At 49.2% G+C, this 24,366-nt stretch overlaps 1 protein-coding gene across 1 annotated transcript in view; it reads right to left on the minus strand.

Annotated features, from left to right (window-relative positions):
• Window positions 1–24,366, minus strand: part of TADA3 (transcriptional adaptor 3) — a 141,591-nt gene that overhangs the window by 22,516 nt on the left and 94,709 nt on the right. The window contains exons 7-8 of the mRNA XM_085624277.1: window positions 20,084–20,193; window positions 13,639–13,824 (exon numbers count right to left, since the gene is read on the minus strand). Of these exons, the coding sequence (XP_085480403.1) occupies window positions 13,639–13,824; window positions 20,084–20,193 (296 nt within the window). The remainder of the gene's footprint in view (window positions 1–13,638; window positions 13,825–20,083; window positions 20,194–24,366) is intronic.

The raw sequence follows: 24,366 nt of genomic DNA on the forward strand, positions 1-24,366 counted from the left end.
TGAGGTGGTAGTGAATGAAGAGGAAGCGGAGGAGGAGCAGGAAGGTGGCTAGTGCCTTGTCCTTATGTATTTTATGGTTGGGAGGTAGGGAGGCTCCAGACTAATCTGTTCCTCAAAAGTCAATTTTCTTCTCTTGGGTACAGTGTCATGGTGTTTTGGTGGCAGCTTGGTGGAAATGATGCTGGTCTGGGCTTAGATAAACTGTCCCTTTTGTCGAGTATCTAATCTATCTTTTAAGCATTGAAGAATTGGCTGCTCCGAATCTTCTGAGCTAAAGGTCAATGACGTCTTCACCCCAAAGTGTGCCTTTTGGAGTCGAGTGAGCCCTCGACGTGGTCAATGGTTTTGGTGTGATGGTATCCTCGGTGCCAATGTTGATGCTGTCAGTGCCGCTGGTGTTCTTGGTGTTGATATCTGTTTCAGTGGTGGCATAGTCTGCAGTGCCGAAGGAAAGGTACTTTGTGGTTGCGGAAGGGAGGGTTATTGGCTACAAAGCTTTCAGCCAGTGCCGACCACGGCCAGAAGGCAGTGGTGACCTAGAAGGCTGCTGTTGATATTCTAGGTTTGACACCTGACCCCCAATGTGATGGTGCTCAGCCTGTACATGGTCGCTACGCGACCGTGGGTTGTATGTGGGAGCTGACCATACTCACAGTAGGAATTTTCCGTGATTGAGGCCTCGGGCTCTTGAAGGGAGTTCCCCTTCGACTCGGAGGCTAGTGGTTGCCTCCGAATTGGACTGGATCAACTGGGCCTCAGAGGAACTGGCTTCTTCCTCCGCTAAGACGTTGCGTCCCCCTAAGATATCAGGGTTACCTTTGTCTTCTTCGACCAGAAGGTGAGTTAGGCCACCTGGAGTTGTTGTGCTTGAGGAAGGGGCAGATATTGGAGACTTGATCAGTCCAGGAGAACTTGGAAGGGCACTAGAGACAATATTGGAAGGGTGTCCTTTCCATCACTGACTTGGCATTCTTGGCAACAGGCTGCAGAAGGCGATAAAAGGAGGGCTCCGGAGGGAGCTAAAGTCCTGTCCATGAAGCGTCTAAGGGAATTAGGATTTCAAGGTCCACCTGGTGTACATGAAGATAGAAGTGGGATAGAGGATCTGATGCAGTGGATTCTTCCAATAAAACAGGAGTCGAGTGATTCAATGGACATGGTGGAAATCACTGTAAGTGCCGAGCACAGATCCCAATCGGTCCATGCTTGAATCCGATGGCGAAAAAAAACTAACAATAGGGCAGGTGCCCATGAACATTACCAACTAATGGAGGAGTCACTACATCTCATGACTCAAAAGACTTTTTTTTTTAAAGAAAAAAAGTTGCAAACATACAAGCCCAAATCTAGATAGCAGAAGTATGCAGAGTATGTGTATCTACAGCCACACATGCTACGAACAACATGTTCATTTGCTTAAACACAATAAATAATTGTGTTTCTGCGATGGCCTGTTCAGAGAATCTGGAGTTTAGCAGACCGTCTCAAACCTTCTCTCCTAACCTGAAAGGGATATGGTGCGCATACACCTGTAATCGCTCTCTGTACTCAGAAAGAAACGGATATATGTTTTCATCTCACGCCGCACTGAGGGTGCACTTGACACTGGGGATGTACTTTACCATCCATAGGCCATTTCTGTCAGAGCTTCTGAGGCAAACATGTGAACATCTTATCTATGGAGAATGTCACTACTAGCTGGTAATGCGTTAGTGCAAGTGAGTAGTTAGGTAATTTTCCTATTACAGGCACATCCTGACATCAGAATATTAATGAGAAAATAAAGACTGCAAATTTAGATGCTTAATATTTACTCCAATATAGTACTATGAAAAAGGTTATGTGTGGGCCTGTCAAGATATTTATTTGCATATCACAGAACAACATAACGTTCAGATTGGTTTAAAATAAAATAAAACTGGGTTTTGATATTATACCTTACAAATTCTTTCAAAGTTTGCTGACACTAAAAACCAATTAAAGGTTAGTTACGGTTCAGTGAAGCCAAAACCGAAAAAACCCATTAAATTTCCCAGTTATAAACAAGCGAAGCAATAGAGGCTCTGGATGGAGAATTAACGGAGGACGAACTTGCTGCGGCCCTCCGGGCCTTGCAGTCTGGGAAGGCCACAGCACCCAATTGTTTACCCGCAGAATGACTGACAAGATAGCCAGGCCCATGCTGGACATGTTACAGGCAGATGGATGCCTGCCTGAGGACCAGCACACAGCCACAATAGTGGCAATACACAAGCAGGGCAAGCCTCCAGAGGCTTGTGGCTCTTATAGGCCCCTTTCATTACTGAATGTGGAGGCAAAGGTCCTAGCCAAGGCCCTGCCGACCCAGTTCCGTGGGTATCTCACATCCATTCTTCATGTAGACCAGTCAGGTTTCATGGTGCATAGGAGTACACGCCTCAACTTGAGGCGACTCTATAGCGCACTGCATTTAACAGGTTTACCACAAGCGGAGCAGTCTAGAGTGATGGCGCTGGATGCCAGGATGGCCTTTGGCGTTATAGAATGGCCATACATTTTTGCCACCTTAACCAGACTGGGCTACGGCCCATAGTTTTGTGAGTCGACCAGGCTGCTCTAACAGGCCCCTATTGCTTGGGTGAGTCAACAGAGCAACGTCCAGAGCCTTTACATTATGGATGGGCACCAGACAGGGATGCCCTCTATCACCTCTGATTTTTGCCCTGGCGTTAGATGCACTGGAGGCCTGGGACTGCTGGGATCGATTGATATAGGGAATTTGGATAAAAGTCTGCTGAAAGGAACGCGTCTCCCTATACGTTAATGACATCTTATTGTATGTCTCCAGATCACACTTCTCTACAGCAAGGATACTGCACATTTTTTAACTCTTTGGCAGCTGTTAGGACTATGGTATTAATTGGGCCAAATCTGTGGTTTTTCTTCTGTCGGCCCCCGCGGCTCCTGCCCAGATACGAGGCACAGATGGTTATGGAGAGCTTCAGGTATCTCAGAAGGAATATGCTACTTACCAGTATGCATCTGTTCTTGGCATGTAGAGCTGCAGATCTACACACTTTTGCATAGATCGCCATTTGGTGTTGGGCCCGGATGTTTGCAGTATGTTTTTCCCCTTGGAAAGTCTTTGGAAGTCACGAGGTCGGTGACTCCTTCCTTGGTTCGTATTGCGCATGGGCTTCGGCTCCATCCTCAGATTGTTTTTCGCCAACAGGGAAAGATGGAGCGTAGTAATAACAGTGAAGAAACCCATGTGTGTTATATCTAAATAAGATAGACTGGAACAGATACAGGTAGCCGGGGAGGCGGGTGGGCGTGTGTAGATCGGCAGCTCTACAAGCCAAGAACAGATGCATACTGGTAAGTAGCATATTCCGTTCGAGGCATATGAGCTGCAGATTACACACTTTTGCATAGACTATATAGCAGTTCCCAACCTTAGCGGCGACCACCGGTATCTGTTGCAGTGGTTTGAAATAGTGTTTATAGTACAGCCTGGCCCACACTAGCTTGTTGCTTGGTTTGCACATCTACACAGTAATGTTTAGTGAAAGTGTGCGGTGTTGACCATGTAGCTGCCTTGCAGATATCATCTAATGGGATGTTCCCTAGAAAAGCCATAGAAGCCCCTATCTTTTTTGTAGAATGAGCTCTAGGGGGAACAGATAGCGTGTGTTTTGCTTTGTGGTAGCAAATCTGTATGCATTTTACAATCCACCTAGCTATCCCTGATTTAGAGATGGGGTTGCCTTTATGAGGTGGAGAGAAAGAGACAAACAGTTGCTTTGTCTTTCTGAAAGGTTGTGTTCTCTGGATATAGTAAAGCAAGGCCCTTTTAACATCGAGTGTGTGTAGAGCCCTTTCTGCAACAGTTTGAGGTTGCGAGAAAAAACCCGGTAATTCTACCGATTGGTTTAGATGAAAGGGTGAGATGACTTTGGGTAGGAATTTTGGGTTGGTACGGAGGACAACCTTGTTGGGGTGCATTTGGCGAAAAGGTTCTTGTATAGGAGTGCTTGTATTTCACTGACCCTTCTAAGGGAGGTGATGGCTACAAGGAAAGCTGTTTTCCAGGTGAGGAATTGCAGTTCGCATTTATGCAAAGGTTCGAAAGGCGGTCCCATTAGCCTTGTGAGCACTATATTTCAGTTCCACACAGGTGAGGGTGGCACTCTGGGGGGAATTATTCGTTTTCGGCCTTCCATGAAGGCTTTAATGGCAGGCACTCTGAAAAGTGATAGGTGCTGTCTGTTTTGTAGGTAAGCGGCAATTGCTGCGAGGTGTAGCCGAATGGATGTATATGCTAGGTTACATCTTTGTAGATGTAGTAAGTAGCATATGATGTGCTGTATGGATGCGTCTAGAGGGTTGATTGTGTTATTATGGCAATAAACAACAAATCTTTTCCACTTGGCAGCGTAGCAGGCTCTAATGGTAGGGCGTCTAGCCTCTCTGATAACGTTCATACAGTCGGGGGGAAGGTTAAGGTAACCGAATTCTAGGATCTCAGGAGCCAGATCGCAAGGTTGAGCTGAGCTGGGTCCGGGTGTCTGATCTCTCCATGGTTCTGGGTTAGGAGGCATGGTGAGAGGTGTAATTTTTGGTGTGGCACTACTGAGAGTTCCAGCAGCGTGGTGTACCACGGTTGTCTGGCCCATGTTGGAGCTACTAGAATGAGTGTGAGGGAGTGCTGTTGTAGCTTTCGCACCACTAATGGAATTAGTGGGAGAGGTGGAAAGGCGTATGCAAATTTGCCTGACCAGTTCATCCATATCGCATTGCCTTTGGACAATGGGAGTGGGTATCTTGCGGCGAAGCTTGGGCATTTTTTGTTTTCGTGGGTGGCGAATAGGTCTATCTATGGATGCCCCCACATCTGAAAGAACGGGTGAAGAACCTGCGGGTGAAGTTCCCACTCGTGGATCTGCTGCGTCTGTCTGCTGAGCAGATCTGCCATGGTGTTTTGGACTCCTGGGACATGTTGGGCTAGGAGAAAGATTTTGTGTGGAATTGCCCATCTCCATATGATCTGTGCTAGTTGAGAGAGCTGTGGAGAGTGTGTGCCGCCTTGTTTTTGGATGTAGTACATGGCGGTCATGTTGTCTGTGCGGATAAGGACTGCCTTGCCTAAACTCTGTGTGTGAAAGGATTTTAGGGCTAGAAAGATTGCCAGTAACTTCAGATGATTGATGTGGAGTAACTTTTGTTGCGGCGTCCATGTGCCCTGCACTGTGAGGTGTAGTAGATGAGCTCGGCAGCCGGAGAGCGATGCGTCTGTTGTTAGGATTATTTGTGGAACCGGGTCCAGGAACAGTCGACCTTTGGAAAGATTTGTGGTGTTCCACCACTGCAGAGAGCGATGGGTGCGACCGTCTACCAACACCAGATCTGTCAGTTGCCCCTGGGCCTGGTTCCATTGGCGCGCTAAGCACTCTTGGAGTGGACGCATCTGGAGTCTTGCATGAGGCACTATGAAAATGCAAGAGGCCATCATCCCTATCAGTTGCATAAACACTCTTGCTGGGAGGGAGTGTTGAAGTAAGAATTTTTGACGCAAAGCCTGAATGCTTGCAATCCTAGCCGGATTGGGGTAGGCTATGGCTTTTGAGGTGTCTATGGTGGCACCGAGGTATTGCTTTATGTGGGATGGTGTTAGCTGGGACTTTTGGTGGTTCACCGTGAAGCCTAGTTGGTGAAGTAGTTGGGTTGTAGTGGCGGTGTGGTCTACACATTGGTTGTAGGACGTGGCTTTTATCAGCCAGTCGTCCAGATACGGGAAGACGTGAATGTGCTGTCTTCTGAGATGTGCCGCCACTACCGCTAGGCACTTGGTGAATACCCGTGGTGCTGTTGTGACCCCGAATGGGAGCACCTTGAACTGGTAGTGTTGCCTGTCCACTACGAATCTGAGGTACTTTCTGTGGGCATGGTGTACCGGAATGTGAAAGTATGCGTCTTTCAAGTCCAGTGTGGTGAGAAAGTCGTTCTGGGAGAGGAGCGGAAGTACCTGCTGAAGTGTTACCATGTGAAAATGGTCCGAATGTATGTGTGTTTAGAGGCCTGAGATCTAAGATAGGTCGTAGAGTTTCGTCTCTTTTTGGTATCGGAAAATATAGGGAGTAGACCCCTACATTTTGCTGATCGTGGGGGACCAGTTCTATTGCGTGTTTTTGTAGGAGGGAGATTACCTCCTGTTTTAGTAACGTGGAATGTTCTTGTGACATTGGGCGTTGCCTGGGTGGAATGTTGGGAGGGGGTAGATGTGAGTTCTAGGCAGTACCCTGAACGAATAATTTGGGTCACCCATTTGTCTGATGTGATGGACTCCCAGACGTGAAGGAAATTTTGTAGTCTGCCCCGACCGGAGTGGGATGGTCTGGAGGGAGCAGGGAAAAGTCATTGGGTAGGCGGTGTGGCAGAGCGGGCGGTATTTGTTTTGCCTCTGCCTTTATTGTTATTGCCTCTATATCCGTCTCTTTGATAACCTTTTGTGAAGGTGGACTGAGGAGGGGATTTGTAGGACGTGGACGCGCTATCTGAGTGTAGTCTCTGCCCGTGCCCCGAAAGCAAGAGCGGCGAAAGGAGCGCCTAGGAGGGTGTGACTGTAGGGCTCCCATAGATTTTGCCGTATCTGTGTCTTTCTTCATCTTCTCAAGGGCCTCATCTATCTTTGGACCGAATAAATGTTCTTGATCAAATGGATGGTTTAATATGGAGGCTTGTACCTCGGGTTTAAAGCCTGAAACTCTCAGCCAAGCGTGTCGATGGAGGAGGACACTAGTGTTAATGGCCCTGGAGGCTGTGTCTGCTGCGTCCAAGGCACAGCGTATAGAGGTATTAGTTATGGTCTTACCCTCTTGAATTAATTCATTGGCCCTATTTTTATATTTTTCTGGGAGATGGTGCATGATGGTTTCTAGTTCATCATAATGCGCTCTGTCGTATCTGGCCAATTAGTGTTGGCGATACGCGATATATTGGCTGCCTGGGACGCAGTGCGTTTTCCTGACGCGTCCAGGAACTTTGACTCTTTGTCAGACGGTGGTGCTTCGCCTGATGCCTGGGAATTAGATCTTTTCCTTGCAGTGGAGACCACTAGGGAATCCAGTGGCGCTGGCCCTTTGATGTATGCAGGATCTGTGGGGGCGGCTTTATACTTTCTCTCTATGCGTGTGTTTAGGACCCTAGCCCTGACTGGGTCTTTAAAAACCTCTGGTGCATGTTTTATTACCCCTTTGAGCATCGGTAGTATAGCAGTAGACCTATGTGCATTATCAAAGGTGTCTAGGAGGAAATCTTCCTCTACTGGGTCAGTGTGTAGCTCTACCCCGTAATAATGTGCCGCCCTCTGAAGTAGGTGGTGAAAACCTAGTGAGTCTTCTGGTGGAGATGGCCTGGATGGATAAAGGTCATCTTGTGGGACATCTGGAATATCTGGATTATTATAATCATCCCAGGGATCTGGGGATCCTGTAGGGGTGGGGTCTTGTGGCACATCTGCTGGGTCGTAGTATGGGTCCCCCGATCATCATGGTCTGGAGACGGGGTCGGAGAGCGATGAGGCAGGGGTGGAGGGGGCGGAGGTGGAGAGGGTGGAGGAGGTGGGGAAGGCACTCTGAAAGGGGAGGTAGCACAGTCCTTCCTCTTTGGAGGGGGAGGTGGAGCTGGTTTGTCCAAATGTCCAAATGCCAAATGTCCAGTTTTTGGATCCTTGGTAAGTGTCTTTTGCAAAGGATCCAGTGTAAAAAGTTCTTGCGACACTGGTTGTTCGGTCGGCGCCGACGTTTTCGGGGCCGATGGCTTTTTAGGCTTGTCTGTGCCGTGCTTTTTTGGAACCTCCGATTTTTTGTTCGGTGCTGAGACAGGCTTCGGTGCGGGAGTGTCGGTGTCAAGTGTCTTATGATGTTTGGTTGGCACCGAGAGGCTGGGTTTGGACACCGAGGGCTTTGGTACGGGGCTCGCTGTCGAGGTAGAGGCCGATCTCTTCTTCGGTGCCGAAGGGTGTTTTTCGGCACCGCTGACAGGGTGGCTCGAGCCCAAGCCGCCGGAAGGCTTACTTGGCTTCTTCACCGGGCCCGAAGGTGGGGTGTTCGAAGCAGTGTCTTTGGTCTTGCCTAGGCCCGGAGGCGAAGGCGTGACCGAAGCCTTTTTGGGTGTCGGCGCGGGTGTGGGAGGGGGTATTTTACTCACGACCCTCTGCGCCGGGGTGATGTCCTCCACATCCGAGTCGTCGGCTTCGGAAGCACTGACTAGGTCCTCTTCGGTGTGCTGCTGTCCCGGAGCTTCGACGTCGTCCCCGAAGATGTCGACTGGAACGGAAGTCGAGGAGTGCGCCATTTTTCGTCTGGCCCTTCGATCTCGAATAGTCTTTTTGGATCTAAAAGACTTGCAGGCGGGACAGTCTCGAGCCTCGTGTTCAGGGGAGAGGCAGAGGTTGCACACCTCATGAAGATCGGTGTGGGGGAATTTGGACCCACATCGAGGGCACTTCTTGAATGGAGTTCTTTCCATCAGCCGGGACCGGAGCCTGGATAGGCCTGAAGGCCGCCGTCGATGACTGGAATCGAAGGTGTGTCGAAGAAGAAGGTGATTGAGGAGATCAGTATCTAAACAATACCGCGGAGAGCGAGGATTCCGCTTCGATCGTCGAACTGGAATGTTCAGAACTGGAGCGCGAAGTATTACATCCGAGCCCGATGGCGGAAAAAAACAATCCGAGGATGGAGCCGAAGCCCATGCGCAATACGAACCAAGGGAGGAGTCACCGACCTCGTGACTTCCAAAGACTTTCCAAGAAGGAAAACAAACTGCAAACATCCGGGCCCAACACCAGATGGCGATCTACGCAAAAGTGTGTAATCTGCAGCTCATATGCCTCGAACTTTTTGTTACCTGTGACCAACGGCTCATTGTGCAACAAAATCTGGCTCCCCAACTGGGACTACTCTGCACCGATGTGGCGCACTGACGCACCCTGCCACTATCTTAGATGGGCAGGACGGCGCTCTATAAAATGAAGGCCCTCCCTCGGCTCCTATCCTTGCTCCGAAACACACTCTACCCATTCCCGCCAGAGTTAGACCACGAATACTCCTGTGGAATGAGGGGGGGGGGGGGGTGGGGAGGACACCACATATCACACTAAGGAAACTGCAAAGGGGAGTGGGGTCTATGACGAGGGTTGGCAATCCCAGACATTAACAAAGACTATTGGGCCTTGTAGGAAGCTGGCTCTGTATATACTATACCAATGTAAGGTATAGTCCAGTGGATCCCCAAAGGTAGGCAGAAGTTAAAGTAGATGATACCTTACTCTCTCTGTGTGGTAGTGTGGGCAAGCAGTAAGGCTTTATCAGAGGGTAGTCTTAACCATTTATTGTACACACTCAGACAAGAAATTATAGCACACACTCAAAGACTGAACTCAGATCAATTGTTTTGAATAAAAATATTATTTAGTTGTATTTATTTTCTAGAGCCAAGCAAGCCTGGCACAGGTAAGTGTAAAAGGTACTTTTCAAGGCAGGTTGAACAATACAAGCAAGCTGAATGAAAAGGACTTTATTACAGGTTTGTAGATAATTTTAATACAGTTTAAATAACTTTTAAAATTATTTTTGATTACTTTGCAGATTACTTTTTAAGTTACTATTTCTAATCAGTGTGATATTACTAGATATCACACTGAGACACGCCCTAGAGAAAAAGTAAGTAAATCAGTTTTTGTACCTATGCAGTTTCTTAAGGTTTTATACAAACCAACTCCACACTTAGAACAATTTTCACAGAAAAGCAGTCAATGCAATCCTATGGGAGTAAATTAAGTTATCGGTTTGCAGGTAAGTACTTAGTTTTTGGGAGTTGGTTTTATGGGGTTAGAAGAAGGGTTCCCCCAGGGTCAAGGATGCACTTTCAAAGCACCCTCTGCGGCACTAGGGTGGCCGAGTGCTGAGGCCCAATGTTATCTAATGGAGGATAGGGGACTTTTGGTTTTCAGCTGCAGGCTCGGTCCAGGAAGTCTTCCAGGAGGAACCAACAGATGAGTAGGTAAGTTGGAGGGCTTGGGGACGTAGGTGCACCTCAGGTCCTCTTCTGTAGGGCGCAGGGCGGCCGGATGCAGGGGCGCCTTTTGAGGTCGGATTTCACCTTACCGGGCCACTCGCGGTTGGGGGGGTGGTTTCTGTGCAGAGGCTACAGGCGTCATAGGGGAGTCCTGGAGGGGTCAACCACAGTGGACTTGGACTATAGAGCGCTGGGGGAACTTGCTGGGATTGGTGGGCCACTCTGACTCTGGCCGTAGGTGCCGGGTGCAGTGGTGGTTCTAGGCGTCCGGTTTCTTTGTCCTCAGCAGGCTCAGTGTCTGTCTTGGGAGTTTCTTTTGAACAGAGCTTCTGTTCACAGGAGATCCGGTATTCGTTGAAGGTAGTCAGTCCTCTCAGGGTTCTGGAGGGCGCTGGCTGCAGGACAAGATGACTTTTGGTGCAGGATCTCTGGAAACTGCAGACAGGCCGGTAGGGCTGGGGCCAAGTCAATTCTTCTCTGCAGTCCCCTCTGCTGGGAATCTTCTTTCGTCCTTCTTCTTCGTCTGTTGCGGGAATCTGTCTCGTCCTTCTTCGTCTGTTGCGGGAATCTGTCTTCTTGGTTCAGGGCTGCCCCCTAAATACTGTATTTAGAGGGCATTTTAGGGGTCTCGAGGTCAGTACAGTAAGCAGACTACACCCTTGGTGTGCTGACCCCACGTGGGTGAGTGGACACAAACCCTAACCCTAACATCTGAAAGATGGCGGGAACTGAAGAGTGGGCTTCACCTTGCCAACTCCACCTGAGGGGTGGGGTTGGCAGAGGCAGGCACACCTTCAGGGCTGTTATAATTTTTCCCGCACGTCTTCTTGCCGGACAGGAGGGGAGTCAGGAAGGGGGCCTGCTCCTGATAGCAGGAGAGGGTGGGGGTCGCATTACAAAGGCTGCAAGGCCTTTGAAGCTCCCCTGGTTCTTCCTGACCTGGGGGAGGTATGAACAGCTCCGCCGAGAAAAGGCTTTGTTTTTGTGCTCAGGGAGCAAAGGATCCCACCCCAGGGGTCCAGAAACATGTCTCGTGGTGGCAGGCTGGTGTTTAACAGTCAGGGAATCCACCAGAGGCTGGTCGGTTTTCAGGGGGCATCTCTAAGATGCCCTCTGAGTACATTGTATAATAAATCCCACACTGGCATAAGTGTGGGTTTATTATGCTGAGAAGTTTGCTACCAAACTTCCCAGAATTCAGTAAAGCCATTATGGTGCTGTGGAGTTCGTAAGTGGCAAACTCTCAGACCATATACACTTTATGGCTTTACTGCACTTACAATGTCTAAGAATGTACTTCAACACTGTAGGGGGTACTGTGCTCATGCAACTGTACCCTCACCAGTGGTATAGTGCACCCAGCTAGAGGGGTGTCTTACCTATACCATAGGCAGTGGGTTGCAGGCATGGCACACAGTGTGCCAAGTCGACTCTTCACTTTGTTCTGCATCAACACACGCAGCCTGCAATGGCAGTGTGTGTGTGTTAAGGTACAGGACCTCTAAGTGTGGCACAATATGTGCTGCAGCCCTTAGAGGCCTTCCCTGGTCACAGTGCTCTTGGTACCCATGATACATTTTACAAGGGACTTACATGTGGCCAGAGAAGTGCCAATTGGAGGTACAAAGGTACAGTTTTAGGAAAGAACTCAGGCCCTGGGAACCTGATTGGCAGGGACCCAGGGCACATCAAATCAAAGTGCATCAGAAATCTGGCAAAAACTGGAGAGGTTACTACAACAGAAACCCAGCTTCCTACAGGCCCCACAGCTACTAGTGGTCAATGACTGGGTGTTCTCGGTCAGAGGAGAGTCAACCTATAGTATCGACAGAGACACGATCAGCAAAGGTAATCACAAAACCATCCTCTACTGCCGTTGGATGGTAAAAGAATTGCCAACACACACCGGAACAGTGGTTAGGTGTTGGAGTGAGGCTGAAGGCCCCCTGGGCTGGAGGGGCAGGCTAACAGCCATGACCCTTCTTTTGACAGAGCGACCAACTTGGTGAAATAGCCACCCTTAAGGGCTTTTCACAGTGGGCGACGATAGGGAACGAGTGCCCGGGAGAAGTGTGGAGGCACAGATCACTGATAAGATTTGAGGCACTTAGTCAAGAATAAGAACTGACTGATGCTGTGCGATTTCGCTACCTATAACTGGGACATGCGTTGCGATTTCATATATGGGAGGGGACAGACCTCACAAACTCCTCCCTCCTACAGCACCGATTGCTCACGGAACCCATCCCGGACAGTGGGGTATCCATGATTTACCGGAAACTGATTAATAACTACCCCAACCTGTTGGGACCCCTGAGAAGTACTTGGCCGGACGACTTAGGAGACAGACGACGAGTGGACTGAGGCCTTGCAGGGCCCACGTGAAATAGCCATCCCAGCCACATTCACACTAGTGCAGCTTAAAATTCTCCACAGGGCATATTACTCACGCACTCTCTTACACAGAATAGGGACAACTGAGACTTCGCAATGCGTTGGGGGTCACCTTTTTTAATATCTTGTGGGAATGCCCTGTGATCCAGGGTTTCTGGCGGGTGTGATAAATGTGATGTCCAGGGTTATGTCAGTACAGGTGTTCCTAGATGCCAAATGCCTGATACCGATGATAGAGGGAGAAGAAGCCTGGCTCTGCCTCACCGAGACAATGTCGCCAGTGGGCCCTCGTGATTTGATTGTTATAACAAAGGTTAATAAAAGTAAACAAGTTTTAGTGTGCATCTACGTCTGGTGCCTAGTCCCAAGGCATCCGATTCAAATGGTATACAAGACTGTGAGTGGAACACCTTCTCACTGACGGGAGCACAACTGGAATGGCATAAGAGAAGTATTCGTCAAGTTCAATGAACTTGACGAATACTTCTCTTATGCCATTCCAGTTGTGCTCCCGTCAGTGAGAAGGTGTTCCTCTCACAGTCTTGTATACCATCAGTGAGAAGGTGTTCCTCTCACAGTCTTGTATACCATCTGCTACACCGAGATCAGGCTGACAATGGCGGCTGGAGTTGCAAAATGCAACACTGCAAGACGCTGGGGGGCAACCCCCCACCCCCTGAGTGTTGCTGAATGGAAGGCAGATCTAGACTGGTGCCAGGGGGCTGAGGAAGCAGCCTACCGAAGTAGAGGTTGCCCCAGAAAGTGGGAAAGGGTGTGGGGCCTCTGGCAAGAATACCGGGGCACGACCATGGGAGAATAAAGCAGTGCAGAAGCCAGGTTGGGCAGTCGTTACAATAGAGAGATGATGAGCTAGATGCATTTTTTGGAGGCCGTAAAAGCGCCAGAAGAATACCCAGTGTTTGCTGTCAGATGCTTTCTGTCCATTCTACGTCTTATACTCTGTACTGCGTCATGCTCTCTTGCTCACAATGTCTCTTCTTGTACTGTATGGTATGATGAGCTTTGTTCAATAAAAAGTGTTCACATTTGTTTTTTTTAAATTGCCAGTTATAGAATACAACACACCATAACTGGTATATATAAAATCTAACAGATGTAGGTATCTAAAACAAAATGTTTAATGTTTCAAATGTCAAACTCTCCGATACATTTCATTGATCTTACCTGAGCAATTCCTGCTTTTTGGCCCGATTATGAGCACTGAGAGCTTTCAGCTCTGCCTGCCGCTTGCGCAATTCTGCCAGAACCTCATCTTCTGAATCATCGGTTGGTCGATCCTCAGATTCCAGCAAGCCTTGCGCAATCAGCTCCTCCTTAATACGACCCTCCAGGGACTTGGTGTGTGGGACGCTGTAGAACCAAAAGGTTGTCATTTAACTATTGCTAAAGTGCTACCAATAAAACTTTGTATGTACCAGATGCAGGTCCTGTGAATGTATTCTTATTAGTTTCAGAGATGTTGGATTACTAGGGGCTCATTTATATGTTGGCAGTAGGATACTCCGTCACGGCAGAGTATCCTTATCGCTAACAATGGTCCACCCGCCCGATTTATATGCGGGCAGACCTTTGGTGTAACCACGGTGGAGACTATTCCATCATCACCATGGTTACACCCCTCCAACGGCCCGTCAGTGTAAGGGCCGTTGGAGGTTGACAACTATATCTGCCCACCTAATGTAGATGGGCAGACATACAGGTCAGTTGTCATTTCCCGTCATCATCAGGGGGAACCCTGGCTGTAAGAGGCAATGAAAACTGTCTAATGCACCCCTCACCCTGTCACGGCACTGTCCTTTTTTTTTTTTTCCAAAAAGAGAATCACACTTTGCAAACTTATTTTGGGCGAAAAAAATAATATGTTTGACAAATGCCTTAACAAAGCATTGACAGGTACCACTGTGACGGCGGTTCTCGTCAAAGCTCAATGCACAACTGACTGCCAGCTTGATGGTCATTTCTAAATTAGATGGGCAGGGACTCTGTTAGTGTGACATTGGACTCCATCACCCTGACGGAATTCTGCTCAACAAATTATAAATGAGCCCCTAAGACAGAGTTGTCACTTTGAGCATTGTTTTATTCATTTAAAGCTGCATTTAATTTGCAAGAGTTTTATTTCAGTAAATGTCCGTGTACCCTGGCTCATGTTGCACGGGTCATGAGTCTTCTTGCTTGCAGGCCAGAGCCTGTGATGACAACAGAATGTTGAGTGCAGGCGGATTGTTTGAGGCATGTCAGAGGAAGGAGAAGATCATTTAGGTATTGTAGCTCGCTCGGGGAGTCCTCAAACATTATAGGACGAAGGACAGTACTTGTTTAGGGCCCACCTAGTGATGCCTGTTAGATGCCCTAGCCTCCAGGGCCCACGAGCCAAACTGTTAGGGCTTTTCGATTTTATCAGTGAAATTACTATTTGCGATTAAAAACATACAAATGAACTATAAGGACCATGTTGAGTATCCCTGAAAGAATAGTGCCATCCTGCGGATAGCCTGCCAACAGATAGGACAGAAGAAAGAACAGTGAATGAACTGAATATGGACGCACAGGTATAGGGAATATATTTGAAGTTTTTTTTAAACATATGTTTGTATTCTTTTCACTGATAGACAACAAAAAGCCAGCATCATAGTCAACATATTTACAATATCAATAGTCATTGTTTTGTCCACCTCCAGTTCCCCAGGTAAGTCACACCCCCACCAAATACCAGTAAATACACTTATGCAATCCTTTTGCTCAAGCCGTGGATTTACCAGAGAAGTTCCCAGGATCCCCTCCGCATTGTCTACCGCATCATACCTCCATTGCAGCAGCCCCTGCCAGCGCCCCTCCCCGTGTGCTCACCTTTGTACCCATAGCCGTAGCCTGCACCCTTGCACCAGATCCCCAGCACCCTCCCCCCCCCCGGCCACCTACAAAGCCTCCAGTATCACCACCCAGATCTATATTCTTCCCTCACTCTATCATCTTTCCGGGCCAATCTAATGTGCATCTCCTCAGCTATGCCCCACTCAACTATATCCCTACTACACAGGGACACAGAGGGCTGGCGGGCTCAGTCAGCCCATTGCAATGCGGCTCTTGGCAACAACCAACACTAGCTGCAAAACCATCCAGTGCATCCTCCCCCCTTCAAGGCTTAATTATACCAAGGAGACACCTTCTAGGGGTCTCTTCCACCACAATGCCAGTCACACTCCTCTGTCTCGGCGTCACAGTCGTTCAAAAAGAACGCACCATCGGACACAGCCAGGCCATGTGTAGAAAGGAGGCACCCACCGTCCTGCACCTTGGGCAGTCTGCCGACCTACCGGCATCGCTTCTGCTCAGCTTCATTGGCATCAGATAAGTGCAGCGCACATACCTGAAGAGAATAAACTTAAATCTGCTGTTACACAACACCCACCTAGTAAGTGCACACACCTCCTTCCATTCTTTCTCCGTCAAGTGGTCCCCTAAATCATTCAACCAGGCCTGCCTAGCTGGAAAGCTCCCCCACACTCTGTTGCCTTTGAGTGCCCTACAAAACAGACACCGATCACTGAGCAGTACTCACCGACAGCAACATTTGCAACATATCTGACTGTCGAGGAGCTTCGGGGAAATCCAACCATATCGCATGAGCCGTACTACCAATTGTAGCATACTGAAGGACTGTCCAGGCCCCACTGAGAGTGCCGAACAGTTTTTCCAAGTACAAACTCCCAATGTCTCGCAACCACCTTTTCTCCAGCGAGCCACAGACCGAGCCTCGCTGATATGTTTGAAGGGTACCAAGGACCACATATCCAGCTCTCTTGCAAAGGATTTTTTTTGCCTGTCCTAGGCATCTATCCCCTGAACACAAAGAAGCGAGCAATCCAATGTACTGAGAATAAACGAGGCAGAAGTAAAAGAGGCATTTCTAAGGAATCTCATACATTTTCCAGGACCCAGAAACTCAAATTCACTCAGTCAAACCAATTTAATGAACTTGCTGTAACGCTCCAACTACTTTGAAAGTTTACATTGCCAAAAAGACAAAAAGGATGTTTTCTCGCAACCAATACTGAGTGATAGAAGATATTCAGAAGTAAAACTGCTAACCAGCAAATTGCCCATCAAACCAGTGGTTTTAAGCAAGTACACCACTGCATGAACCACCAATATATGGTTGGATCCATGTAACAAACACTTTGAAATTAAATCTACACCGTAAACCGTTCTAAAGGCCTCCTAAAAAAAAGTATTTTTGGTCACCCAAATCAACAGTGGTCATACTCTCTAAATGTACCGTTCACCATTTATTTACATGATTGAATTGTCCTCGTCTCTTCACTGGTTAACACTGATAAGGAATGGCCCAAAAGAAACAAATGGATAAATGGTCTCAGGGAGCATGTTTGCGCAGCTCACAGGCAGCATGTTTGCGCAGCTCACAGGTAGCATGTTTGCGCAGCTCACAGGCAGCATCTTTGCGCAGCTCACAGGCAGCATGTTTGCGCAGCTCCACTATCAAGCTTTACTCTGCCGATCTCCGTTGATCATATATAGTGACAATGCCAGATGTTGCCTTCGTTTTGTGACCAAGTAGAGTGCTGGGAGAGTGCTCGTTTAAATCACTGAGACAGCGACTGCACCTCTAGGGACTTCCCAAAGAGGGCTACGTAGGAAAGAGACAAGTCATCACACCATGACTCCAAGATGGCAGCGTTCCTAGAAGGCTCTAGCAGACCGGCTGTTAGGGAGGCAGCAACGACACATGGAGATACACTTAATCGATGCCTGGATCAGAGCTTAGAGGAACTCGGAGACCAAGGCTCTCCTCCACTGAGAACCAACACTGAATCTGACATACAATGCCTATTTGGCACAGATGCCAAGCGAGACACCGAACGCATACACCAACTATCCGAAAACACACACTGCCCGTCCAGCCAGAGTGTGAGGCCACTTTTGGTGACAGGTGGGCCCGGAAGACTCCGCGGCCTCTGTGCAGCCCACACTGGGAGCACCTTCGTAACATGGGACAATGACAAAAAGGGGCACAGACTGTAAGGTGGAGACAGGGAGGAATAGAAAAAGAGTAAAAGAGACTGAATAGCACAGATGGTGATCACCACTCCAGACACCGCACACCTCCTACAGAAGATCAGCCTTCCCTGAAAAAATTAGGTCTTCTGAATAGTGGCACCAGACCCTCCAGGTAGTGAATTCAAGCAGCTTAGAGACGGATGAGAACAAAAGCAGATCTCGGTGTATCGATCTTTTGGCAGCCAACTTGAACTATGATACCGGATGCATCCCATATGCAGGAGTGTCAAAAGAGGCCTACTACGGCTACTTAAGAGTGCTAGGGTCTTGACAGACAAGGTAAGAAGCCTTATCATGCTCTCACCCTGACTCAGTACCAATAGAAGCATCCTTTTAGTAGAAATGTCCACCTCCAGACCTGCAGGACAGTAGCAGTTCACGGAGGTAGTGAAGGGTGACACACAACCTTTACCTACCAAACATTCCAAACCACAAGAAATCACACTAGAGCCCATAATGAGAGAAATCGTAGCAGTAAATCTCTTGGTAGGAACTGTGAAACTTACAGTGACCATGATGACCTCATAGGTGTCTACAACATACACAGAATCCACCACACTGCACCAAAAAAATAAAATCTACGGACAAACGGATTGCAAGCTTGGAGCCCTCACTTTGCTCACCCCACACTGGTGATAAGACATCCGGCACATCAACAAAAACCCACAGACCCTCAAGGTACGTCGGGCTCAGACAATGTCCGATTTTAAGGGACACCAGAAAACATGGAACTAATGGACATGCAAAACAATTTACACATCGTCTGCTGAATAGAGAAATAATGCTTCTCATAAAATTCCAACAGGCATCTCGAATTAAACAGAGGGTTCAACTGAAATCTTGTCATCGACTGATCGTCATTAGTTTTCTCATACATTGCCAAGTAAAGCTTTGCTGTGGCCGAAGCCAAAAGTCCATTTAAGTTTGAGGGCCACGCAATCCATGTAGCAGCTGATTATTCCTCAGAAGGAAACAGTTCATTGCACTATAAAAACACTCCGCAACTTAAATATCAAACACGGCCACCTGGAAGTGGCGATGATGATAATCACAGCTGATGTCAAAACCTCTGAATGCACCAAACCAGCAGACCTGGAAGGAATCCTGATTACATGGACAACATCAACATGGACATTTGTAAAGCTCCCCAAGTGGAAGACCCTCCTGGAGAACGTAAGGTCGTAGACCACAACAAGAAATATAACATTAGATGATACCCTACCCTCATCTCCTCGGATGATCAGACAGGGGAGTCCTTAGGGCAATGATCAGAGACCAATACAAATCCACACCTCCATGAAAGTAGGCCCCACTCGCAACCTTAGACAGAGATTCAGTCTCGACCCCAACAGACAGATCTGACTCTAAGCCAGACTTTTGTTGCATATACATGCACCTCCTGACTAATCTCAACCCATTAAGCAGCCACCCCTACACTTGTCCCCACAGTCACACCATGAGAACACGAGCCAGGCACACCATCTGCACGTGTCCCTACATTCACACCATGTGAAATCGAGCCAGGCACACCATCTGCACTCGAGCCAGGCACACCATGTGCACTCGTCCCCACCTTCACGCCATGTGAACTCGAGCCAGGCACACCATGTGCACTCGTCCCCACATTCACACCATGTGAACTCGAGCCAGGCACACCATGTGCACTCGTCCCCACATTCACACCATGTGAACTCGAGCCAGGCACACCATGTGCACTCGTCCCCACATTCACACCATGTGAACTCGAGCCAGGCACACCATGTGCACTCATACCCACATTCCCACCATGTGAATGCGAGCAAGGCACACCATGTGCACTCATCCCTACATTCACAACATGTGCACCCATCCCCACATTCACACTATAAGAATTCAAACCATGCACACTTAGCATTGTTCCACATTCAGCTATAATAATTAGATAGCACTTTATCATCAATCATTTGTACCTTTCCCAGTGACTGTGCATTGGCCGCTGTATTTAAACATAATCCCCTCCTATTTCTCATTACTATAATAATGAGCACCAATAAAACTTAAATACCACGCCTGGTTAACTCTTTCTATTTTTGGAGGTACATTGGAGAAGAATAAAGTTCCTGCAGGTAAACCATACACTCCCTTTATGCTAGCAGAGGTCTTTATGCTAGTAGAGGTGCAGCAAACATTGCTTTTTCATCTTTCTTTTGACTTCCGCCCACAAAAGTTGCAATTCTCTGTGTGTACACTTCTTATAAAGAGCCTTCAATGTCCAAGTAGAGCGTAGGTAAGGTCTATTCCGCAGCAAAAGCGGTCACAAGAAAAATCTATAAAACAACTGTCGTATAAGGGGGCGCTTCAGAGCAACACGTGTCGCCAATGTGCCACATCATCTCAAACTCCAGAAAGACCAACTGTGTTCACCAGACCTCAATCTTACTGCCTGGGCTGTAAAGGTTATGCCAGGATAGACCTGTGTGTTGCTTCCTCCCGGACACAGTCAACGATCCAGCAAGAGACACATTTCAGAGAGGAATAGAGTGGTGCTCACCTGAAAGGCTTGTTCTGACTCCGAGGAGATGTGCTTGCCCCATCCGTTCCAGATTCTTTCCCAGCTATGTCTGGGATTGAGGAGTCTTCAACGGGAGATATAATATTCTCCTAATCGAAAATGGAATTAGAAAGAAGTGGATCAGATAGTGTCTGCAGGAGCAACAAGAACACAAACGCTTACTTGTCAGTAGTTGATCTGAAGCCGAATGTGTTGAAGAAAGCAGACCTTCTGGAAACATTATCCTTGGACTAGCTGCTTCTTTAAACATGTTCACACAACAGTCAAAAAGCCCTCTGCATTTGGAGCTTCACTACACTGGGAGAGTGTCCCAGGCAATACGAAAGCAATGATTTCTTCACAACCTCCTGCATCAGTTCACCATAGTTGTTTCGTTCTGGGTTTACTCTACCGGAGAAGCGGTCAGGCATTGTTTACCGAAGATTGTAGTAAAAAGTACTAAGTTACAAATCCCGCCTCCCTACCCTGGTCCCGCCCCCCTCCCCTACTTAATGGCGACCGCTGCGGGTTAGAGCGTGTGAAGCCTTGACCTCTGGTCCTGGCCAGCACTCTCCCCAGCAGCTCCGCCTTAACAGTCGCTCAGCCTCAGCTCACAAGCCCTTCACGAGCAGGGTACGCGCTGGCAGCCAGTTCCCAGTGCCTCAAGTTCTCCGCATTGCCTGCCGTTCGTACATTTTTCAATTGTCTATTGTTGCCGGTTTATCACTCGTTCTCCCCTTATTGTTGTGCCTTCTTTTTTAGGTTTGTGCATACTCCGTATTGTTCATTGTCTGGTAGTCTCAAAGCGGTCCCTCTCCCGCCGCTGCTGCCCTTGCGGCCCTGCCTCCCGACACAGCACCACTCCCGCCTCCCTACCCTGGTCCCGCTCCCCTCCCTTACTGTCGACCATGCCGTTTGCGCGCCAGGAAAGCCCGTCTGCGCCCCGACCGCGGCCAGCGCTAGGAACCCTGGATCTCCAGGACCCCGCCGATACAACTCCACGCACTCAACCCCGGAAGACTCACCAACTGCAAAAGATCCTCGCCTAACACAACCCAAGGACCGTTCTCTTGCAGACTCTGCCACAGATCCATCACCTTCGACACAACCCCCATTACCACCGAAGGCCCACCTGACGTACGCATCACCGAAACCCTGACCTGTGTTCTCCTCAATGTGCGCTCCCTTCACTGACACGCCGTAGAGATCTGGGACCTGATCGAGACCCTCTCGCCCGTCGTTGCCTTCTTTACCGAAACCTGGACCAACTTCACCTCCGGCCCCGACATCGCCACTGCCATCTCAGACGGCTACAAGATCCAGAGAAAGGACCGGCCCCACCGCCCAGGAAGAGGACTCGCCATCGCACACCACACCCCCCTCCGACTCTCCACATCCAGCACGAGCGACCCCCACTCCAACACAGAACACCTCAACTTCCAGATCCAGCCCAGCCCCAGGAACACGCTACGCGGCACCCTCATCTACAGACCGCCGGGACCTCGCACCCAGTCCACAACCGCCATCGCCGAGCTCGTCGCACCGCATGCCATCACCTCCACAGACTACATTCTACTCGGAGACCTGAACTTCCACCTCGACAACAGCACCGACCCCGACCCCACCACTCTCCTCGAAAACCTTGCCAACCTCGGACTGAAGCAGCTAGTCAACATGCCCACTCACAAAGCGGGACACACCCTCGACCCCATCTTCGCAGGAGGAACCAACATTCACTTCAGCCACACCACCCAGCCCCACTGGACAGACCACCACTGCGTCCATTTCCCATTCAACACCACCACCGCACCAAAGCACCCCCCCCCCCCGCCCACCACGAAGGAACTGGAGCAAGGTCATGGAGGAAAACCTCAACACCACCCTCCTCCAAGAACCACCCAACGACACGACCGACACCAATGGATATCCTGCTGCGCCAAGCTCGCACCCCTCCGCCGCCCCGCCAACATAGGCCCCTGAAGGCCTCCTGGTTCACCTCAGAACTACAAGAAGCCAGATGCTCCTGCAGACGCCTAGAGAAAACCTGGCGAAACCAGAAAACTAAGGAAGCACTTAACAACCACAGGGACGCCCTGAAGAAATACCACCAGCGCCTGAGAGACACCAAACGGAGCTTCATAAGAGACAAAGACCAGACCAACTCGACCAACGCCAAGGAACTGTTCAACGTCATAAAGCAGTTCGCAAAACCCACCAACGAAGCCACGGACGTCACACCTTCCCAGGAACTCTGCGACAAGCTCCGCTCCTACTTCCATCTGAAGATCAAGGCCCTCTATGACAACTTCAGCAAACAGATGCCGGACACCCCCCATCCCCCCGCAACGCTACCGACAAGTCTATCTTCATGACCTGGGATCCCGCCACCACAGAACACATCTCCGCTACCATGAAGAAAACCCACTCAGGAGCCCCTGCAGCCGCCGCACCCGAATTATAGCAAACCATCAACGCCTCCTCCAGGTCCGGCATCTTTCCAGAGGTCTGGAAGCAGGCAGAGGTTAAACCCCTCCTCAAGAAGCCCACGGTCGAGCATACAGACCTGAAAAACTACCGGCACATCTCTCTTCTCCCCTTCGCGGAAAATGCAAGCGGGAGACTCACAAACGCCCAACTGGCCGCCTTCATAGGAGAGAACTCCATCCTGGACGCCTCACAGTCTGGATTCCGCAGCAACCACAGCACCGAGACCGCCCTCCTCGCTACCACCGACGACATCCGCATGCTACTCGACCATGGTCACACCGCAGCCTTTATCCTTCTAGACCCCTCCGCAGCCTCTCACCATATTCTTGCAGCCAGACTTCACGACGCAGGGATACAAGGAACCGTGCTCGACTGGATCCGATCCTTCCTCTCTGGCAGAACCCAGAGGATCAGACTCCCTCCCTTCCTCTCCGAACCCACCGATATCAACTGTGGAGTACCCCAAGGATCATTGCTCAGCCCCAAACTCTTCAACATTTACATGGCCCCCCTCGCCGCCATCGTCAGACACGACAGACTCAGCATCGTATCCTACGCCGACACCAAGCTCATCCTCTCACTCACGAAAAATCCTGAAGACACCAGACTCAGCTTTCAGGAAGGAATGAAGAACGTGGCAGCCTGGATGAAAGACAGCTGCCTGAAGCTCAACTCTGAGAAGACAGAGGTCCTCATCCTCGGACCCTGCACCTCTGGGACACACCTGGTGACCCACCGCCCTCGGGGACCCACCCACATCTACAGACCACGCACGAAACCTCGGTATCATTCTCAACTCCTCCCTCTCCATGAACCGTCAGGTCAACGCAGTCGCCTCCACCAGGTTCAACTGCCTGCGCATCCTCTGCAAGTCCTTCAAATGGATCCCCCCCACCCCCGACTGCAGAAAGACAGTCACCCACGCACACATAACCAGCAGACTGGACTAGGGCAACGCCCTCTACGCCGGAATCAACAGAACCCTTCAACACAAACTCCAAACCATCCAGAACGCCGCAGCCAGTCTCATCCTCGGGACACCGCGCCACGAACACATGACCCAACACCTGCGAGACCTCCCCTGGCTCCCCGTCAAAAAGAGGATCACCTTTAAGCTCCTCACCCACAAATCCCTCAACAACTCCGGACCCACATATCTCAACGAGAGATTATCCTTCTACGTACCTAAAAGGAGCCTCCTCTCCGCCGACCTCGTCCTGGCACAGGTCCACCGCATCCGCAGAAGCAGAGCAGGCGGGAGAGCCTTCTCCTACATTGCGGCCAAGACCTGGAACGAGCTCCCTGTGAACATCAGACGCTCCCCGACCCTGCACACGTTCAGGAGGGACCTCAAGATCTGGCTCTTCGACTAATCCGGAGCTTCTCCCCCCTAGCGCCTTGAGACCCTCACAGGTGAGTAGCGCGCTTTACAAACCCCTGATTGATTGATTGAATTGGTCTTATTATAAGAAATAGAGTCTAGAAGAGATACCGTGGTTGTCGCAAATCTACTTTTTCCATAAATCAACTGTCAACAAAATCTGCCACAAAAAAAAAAGAATTTGAGAAAAAAGTCTTAGTTGATGTTGCAAAACTTATTAATAGAGATGTAGGGGGGAAAAAAGCTAATAAATGTAGAAGGAAAATGATTTTTATACTGTCTACATTTAGGTCATTGAAGGAGGTCAATCTTAAACTTGCCTAAATAGCAGATTGTTGCCACAGAACCACTTAAGAGGTATAAGGCATCAAGGAGTCTTCTACACCCCTTACTAATGATATGTGGTAAAATTCAT

This window comes from Triturus cristatus, chromosome 9, assembly GCF_964204655.1.
Source record: "Triturus cristatus chromosome 9, aTriCri1.1, whole genome shotgun sequence".
Classification (NCBI taxonomy): Eukaryota; Metazoa; Chordata; class Amphibia; order Caudata; family Salamandridae; genus Triturus; species Triturus cristatus.